The following is a 7,500-nucleotide window of genomic DNA, read 5'->3' as shown; positions in this document are numbered from 1 at the left end:
AAAATATCTACTGCATTAATATGCAAAGCAAACATAAAACAGTAGAATCCATCACCCTCGATTTACTGCGATACGATAAGAATTCAGTGCTGTACGTATTACTATATGTACAAAATGAGCAGTTTCTATAGCTGGCCTATAGACTTTTTATCTTATTTCAGAACTTCCAACACGCGAGATCCTATTCATTTAAACATATGATTTATTTACCTTGATTCTCTTAGTGTAAATTCATGTCTACGTATGAGAGAAATAAAGACATGCAGATTACCTATCATGTATATATGCATGCCCGGCCAGAATTTCACTCTTTCTCACTGTACAGCTAATTACAACATGGACAAAAATTGGGTTCTTTCAAACCCAGAAAGAAGAGTTCATTGTACCTAAATGAAAGGAATGGATATCGGGGAATGGTCCATAGAGAAGATTTTATTTAGTTCTCACACGACTGTCCTCTTCTGGTTATATGAAAACTCCAGATCACTTCAGTCTGTGATATGAAGACATCCACTTAAACTTGCCCGTATAACCAACGTCTCAATGATTATCTGTGCCTTAGCATTTTTGCTTCTGTCAGTCTGTATTATGCAAAGGAAAGAAAATTCACTCCCGAAGCCGCACTAGTTTGCTTCTTGGGAGACTGGTACGTCCTCCAACTTTGCACTTATAAGCTTCACGTATCCTTGTTTGGCTCCTGTGCTGCACCAATCCTTACTTCACCCTATTTCATAAACACCAAAAACATGATCTAAACATGACAACTGATTTACGTTTACTGGATGGATGAAAGTGTTTGGAAAGAGACTGGATTGGACGAAAAGAAAGCCTACGTGTATGGGAGTTGGGGGGGAGGGGAGGGGGTGAAGTGACAAAGCGAATGGCAGTTTTCCAGTGATATTTCTTCATTTCCACCATGACTCACGACATACTGAATTTTTTTTTTCTTTTTCTTTCTTTTTGTCTCTCTAATCCCGGTGCAAACCTTCTGGGCAAGCTTCCGGAACCAGTCAAGAGTCCGTTTCAGAGCTTTAAGTACAGAACTTTTCTATTACTTTTCATCTTCATCACACTGGAGGCATTAACATATTGCAAATGTTATTTACATGGGACTAACTGTCCTCCATTTTCACATAACAACAAACATACTAGAACTGGATTTTTTGTTTTTTCGGAAAACTACACAATGCAAAGGGTGACTTTTTCCAGTCAGATCAGGAGGGCAAGAAAGGTTAAGGGGAGGTTTTGAAATACAAGTATCTGTTTAGGAAGGCGCCCTTCTTTTGACACAGACTTTACGGTAAACGCTACTCAACGTCGAAGTATCGTCGATACGGCTAGCTTGTGGTACGCTCCTTTCAGTGCCAATATTTTTTACTAATACAAGACCAGAATCAAGCGAACAGCAGTCAATATTCAAATAGTTATTTCCAGATGTGCGGGATGTTACCCCAGAGATTGTGCCAAGTGTCTCAGGTGTGAATGAGCAAGGATGCCTTCGAGCAACGTCATCCTCTTCTTGAGACTGTGAAGTGTCTGTGTCATCGTTCACAGTGACAACGTTGAGTGCATTTTCCATTGCTAGGATTTTGCAAAATGGCAGGCAAAAACGCCCTCCTTGCTTAGAGCACTTGATAACTTGGGATAACTTATTCCCATACTCCTGGAGTTCGCCATGAGAATGTGTTTGTACAACTGCAAAGGATATCTTGAAAGTCGTCGCTGGGGAATTCAAATATTCCTTTGGATCGTTTTTTATGTTCTTCTTCTGTCCTCCTAACAGGGAATCAATATCGCTTTCCCAGATTGGAAGAAAGACTCTCATATGCTCAGGGTTGAAGCAGTTGTGAGCTGCACAACATTGCAGCAGTGACACGTTCTTCACAAAAGGAACCGCTGAAGCCACAGATGTCTTGATGGACAAAATCTTAGCCTGGAGAAGCAGGAGAGCTCTTATATCTGATCTGTTTTCATAGGTGTCTTGAATACTTCCAGAAGCTTCTCTGGAAGTAATGACAGAAGTAGTTGAGCTAGGGGGGATCATGGTTGCCATCACAAGCAGGATCATTAAGAAGACTAACTTAGTGTTAATGTCGCTACTTGTAGACCCAGCGTTGCGACCGTCCTTTATTGCCGATCGTTGTTCTGTGAAAAAAAGAAAACACTAAATTAGAAGAAAGCAACACTTACAAACAAGTTGCTGTAATAAAACCACAAATATGTGGCATTCATTAACCATAAAAACAAGAGACACTGGAGTCTTAGTCTAAGTTTATATCCTCGTGTATATATACGAGTATGTATGTGTATAAATATATATATATATATACACATATATATATGTATATATATATATATATATATATATATATATATATATATATATATATATATTCCCCCTTACATGGGAGGTAGCCAAAAAGAAAAAGGCATAGAAACCACTCGCACCCATTCCATTCCCTACATATTCCACTCCCCTCCACCCTCCTCACTTCCTCTTATCTTGGCACCTCCTGGATGACGGGTCATCCCTGCATCCTGTCCACTGTCCTGGGTCAGAAGCAGTGTCGCAAGACACAGCACAACCACAGCAAGGCCGCTTCATGAATTCGGCGACCCCCCCTCTCCATCCCCTCATGCAGAAAAGGAGAAGGTGGGGAGAAATCCCTTCGGGCTGCGTCAAACTTTTCCTCATACATACTTCCTCACCCCCCATCCCCCATCCCCCTCACTCCACCTTATGCATCACAGCATCATCCATACACAACCCTTCTCCATTCACCCCTATCTTCTGTCCTCTCCCGTCCTTCCTTAACACACATTCCTCTCTTTTGTAATGCCCCTTTCAACCCCATCCATCCATCTCATCCTAGGTCGCACCCTTATATTCACTACTTCAACCTATGCTTTCCACACCTCTTTTACTAATCTTTCTTCACTTATTCTTTCCATGTGTCCAAACCATCCTAATACTCTTTCATCAACCCTATCTTCCAGCTCCTTTTCCATCCCTGTTCTCCTCCTCATCTTCTCACTTCTCACTCTATCTAACCTAGTAACCCCTATCATACTTCTCAGACATCTCATCTCAAACACATTCAAACTCCTCCTCTCTTACTCTCTTATGTTCCATGTTTCTGCCCGTACAATGCTGTTGACACAATCCCTCCATCATATAACCTCCTCTTAGCATCCATCCCCAGATGTGTATTTCTTATTACACTTTTTAATCCACCAAGGCATTTACTCGCTTCTCTCAATCTACATTCTACCTCCACCCCTACTCCTCCCTTCCCTGCCACATTCGCACCCAAGTATCTAAAACTATCCACTTCTTCCAGTCTCTCACCCTTAATGCTCACTTCTAGCCTGCTGTCACTCTCTCCCCTTGTACATCTCATCACCTTACTTTTGCCCACATTTATCTTCAACTTCCTTCTTTCACACACCTTCTCAATCTCTGTCACTAACTTCCTCAATTCCTCCTCTGATTCTGCTACAAGCGCAGTGTCGTCAGCAAACAGCAACTGGCTTATTTTCCACTTTTCTCTATTTTCTTTAACCATCTCCAACCCTTGACCCACTACCCTCTCGCACCACCACATCCATGTAAAGATTGAACAGCCAGGGCGACATAACACATCCCTGACGAAGTCCCACCTTTACCTCAAACCATTCACTCTTTCCATTTCTAACCCTAACACAAACTCTACTACTGTCGTAAAAACTCTTGACTGCTCTTAACAGCTTTCCTCCTATCCCATATATCTGCAGTACCTCCCACAGTGCCTTCCTGTCTACACTGTCATAAGCCTTTTCCAGATCAATAAATGCCCAAAAGACATCCTTACCTTTTCCTATAGCTTTCTCACATATCTGTCTTACCGCAAAAATCTGATCTACACAACCCCTACCTGTCCTAAAACCACACTGTTCCTCACCAATTACTCCCTCTGTTCCTCTCCTAATCCTCTCAATCAAGATCCTCCCATAAGCCTTCCCAACTACACTCAACAAGCTGATCCCTCTGAAATTACTACACTCACACTTGTCCCCCTTTCCCTTGTAAAGCGGAACTATACAGTCACTCCTCCAGTCCTCCGGCACTCTACCTTCTCTTAAACAAACATTAAATAACCTCACCAGATAGTCCACCATCACTGTACCTCCTTTCTTCAGACATTCTGCATGGCATCCATCCAACCCAAGTGCCTTACCTGCTCTCATCATCTTAACAGCTACTTTCACTTCATCTTTCCCTATTTCTCCTCCATTTTCCTCACTCATCACTCTCATTTTCTTAGCGCTTCCCACTGCAACTACCTTTCCCTCTCTATCCTCCTTCACATTTAGCAACTCCCTAAATTTCTCTGCCCACATTCCTCTCCCTGCCTTCTCAACAATTATCATCTCTCCATCTGCACCATTTGCCTTTTCTTCTCTACATGATTCGCCTCCTCTTCCTCTCTTAATTTCTTTCCAAAACATCTTTTTATTACTTTCAAAATCTTCTGTCATACTCTTACCCCATTTCACATTTGCTCTTCTCTTTGCTTCCTTTATCTTATGCTTAACTCCCCTTCTCTTTACTTTGTACCGCTCATACGATTCCCTCGTCCTAATTTGTAGCCAATCTATGAATACCTGTTTCTTCTCTTCTACACCTTTTTTGCTTCCTCATCACACCACTCACTACCCTTCCATCTATTTCCTACCGTCTTCCTTGTTCCACACACCATCTTTGCACACCTTATGACTCTCTCCTTGAAACCATCCCTATTCCTTCTCCACTCCTAGTTCTACTCTATCCTTTACTCCCTCCCACTCCTCTCTCAGCTTCTTCTTATACTCCTTCTCCTTTTCTTCTCTCATTTAAGTAGTTCACTCTAAGTACCTCCCTACCTTCTGCCCTTTTCCTCTTTCCCCACTTATTATCCACTCTCAATTTACCTTCCACCAGAAAAATAACTGATATTCCCCCACTCTCTCCCCTTAGAACATGTACATCCTTAACTCTTCCTACCATACTTCTGGTCACCACTATAAAGTCCATTAACGCTCTATCTACCACCCTTCCATCCACCACCCTCTCCCATGTGTACTTATGCTTTACTTTCTTCCGAAACACTGTATTTGCTATCATCAACTCTCTTTCAAGACACATCTCCACCATCGATTCTCCACTACGATTTTTACCTGGAATTCCATATTTCCCAATCATTCCGTCTATTGGTTCATTTCCTACCCTAGCATTAAGGTCTCCCAATACAACTACATTGATATTTCTCCCTAATACCTCTATGCACTCATTTATATCTACCCAAAACGACTCCCTTTCCTCTACGCTTTTCTCACTACCAGGCCCATACGCACCTACAAAAACCCACATCTTTCCCAGCTTCACCTTCATCCACATCAACCTTGATGAAACCTCCTTCCACTCCACTACACGCTTACTTATCTCTTCACTTTCTAGTATAGTTACCCCTTCTCTCCCTCGTCCCTTCTTCACTCCTGAGTACCTTCCAGCTACACTCCCGAACTCACACTCGCCCTTCCCTTTCATCTTACTTTCACTCAAAGCCAGTACATTCATCTTTCTTCTTGCAAACATACTACCTATCTCTTCCCTTTTACTCTCATCTGTACCATATCCATGTACATTAAAAGACCCAAACCTTAGGGTACTCGTTGGAAAACTCCCAGGCCCTTTTATGCCTTTACTTTGTGGCAACACGCCGCCACTGCTGCAGTGTTCCCTTAGTGCACATAGCTTTATTGTAAATCGCTATGTGCCATAAGGGGACATTGCAGCAGTGGCGGCGTGTTGCCACAACTTTATTTAGGGATGTCTCACTTTTAGGGATGTCCCACCCCCGTCCCGTTTTTTGTCACCTCTTACGACTCAAATGGAAAGAATTGGTGGTAACATTCTCTTCCCCTACCACAGGGTATGCGAAAAAAGGAAATGAATATTCAGAGAAATGGTAGAGGACAGTAACAAAGGGTTGGGGGACAGCATAACGGAGGGACAGTCGTAGTATAACAGTGTCATTATTTCTCTATGAACAGAGTTTTTCCTCTGTCACAGACAAAATGATGTGTGGCTCTGGTCCGTAGGTGCGCCCCATATAGACCCTAAAGTATTAACTGCATGCTACTCTGCCACAATAAACTGCAGCCAATACCCCAGACGGGTTATATATATATATATATATATATATATATATATATATATATATATATATATATATATATATACATATATATATATATATATACATATATATATATATATATATATATATATATATATATATATATATATATATTATATATATATATATATATACATATATATATATATATATATATATATATATATATATATATATATAAATATATATATCCCCGCCTGGGGTATTGGCTGCATGTTATTGTGGGATTAAAATATGCTAAGTAGCATGCAGCTGATACTTTAGGGTCTATATGGGGCCCCCCTGTAGGCCAGAGTCACACATCATTTTCTCAATTGTAGAAGATATCTCTGTTCAAAGAGAAATTATAATATTTTATTATACTGCGACTGTCCCTCCGTTTTGCTGTCCCCCAACTCTTGTTACTGTCATGTACCACTGCTCTGAATACTCTTTTTCTCATTTCGCCGAGCCCTGTGATGGGAGAAAAGAATAAAGCTACCAGGAATTTTCACTTGAGTAGTATAAGGCGACAAAAAACGGGACGGGGATACGACTAGGCATCCTTTTTCCTGTAGCCCCAAAATGGACTTTTCTAAATAAAACCAAAGACATAAGAGGGTCTGGGAGTTTTCCAACCAGTATCCTAAGGTTTGGATCTCTGTGTGAATGTGGTATAGATGAGAGTGAAAGGGAAGAGATCAGACAGTATGCTTGTGAGAAGAAAGATGGATGTGTTGGCAATGAGTGAAACTGAGTTGAAGGGAGGGGCGAGTTCGAGTTTGGGAGTGAGGTTGGGAGGATCTCAGGAGTGAAGAGAGGACAGGGAGAGAAAGGGTGGCTATACTAGTAAGTGGGGAGATACTGTAGGTGGGCGTGTGCTGGAGTGGAGGGAGGTTTCTTCGGAGTTGATGTGGATGGGAATGATGCTGGGAAGGGAGATATGGGTTTTTGTGAGTGCATATGGGCCTGGTGGTGAGGGGAGTGTAAAAAAGGGAGAGGCTTTTTAGATATATTTAAACGAGTGCTTAGTGGGTTTAGGAAGAAATGGCAATGTAGTGGTATTGGGGGACATTAATGCTAGGGTAGGAAATGAACCAACAGACGGAGTGGTTGGGAAGTATGGAGTTTCAGGAATAAATTGTAGTGGAGAGTTGATGGTGGACATGTGTCTAGAAAGAGATTTGATGATAGCAAATACAGTGTTTAGGAGGAAAGTCAAGCATACGTACACGCGGGAGAGGGTGGTAAATGGAAGGGTTGTAGATAGAGCGTTAATGGACTATATGATGGTAACCAGGAG

General features: G+C 41.6%; 1 protein-coding gene across 1 annotated transcript in view; it reads right to left on the bottom strand.

Moving 5' to 3' along the window:
- LOC143027209 (uncharacterized) overlaps positions 1-7,500 on the bottom strand; it is a gene marked incomplete in the record, with an annotated part of 523,462 nt that overhangs the window by 1,006 nt on the left and 514,956 nt on the right. The window contains 1 exon segment of the mRNA XM_076188388.1: positions 1-2,145. This exon segment is cut by the window's left edge and continues 1,006 nt beyond it. Within this exon segment, the coding sequence (XP_076044503.1) occupies positions 1,265-2,145 (881 nt within the window).

Source organism: Oratosquilla oratoria, chromosome 7 (genome assembly GCF_046742065.1).
Source record: "Oratosquilla oratoria isolate Oo_2021 chromosome 7, ASM4674206v1, whole genome shotgun sequence".
Lineage (NCBI taxonomy): Eukaryota > Metazoa > Arthropoda > Malacostraca > Stomatopoda > Squillidae > Oratosquilla > Oratosquilla oratoria.
Note: the sequence above shows the minus strand (reverse complement) of the source record. Positions and strands in the feature narration are given on the sequence as shown.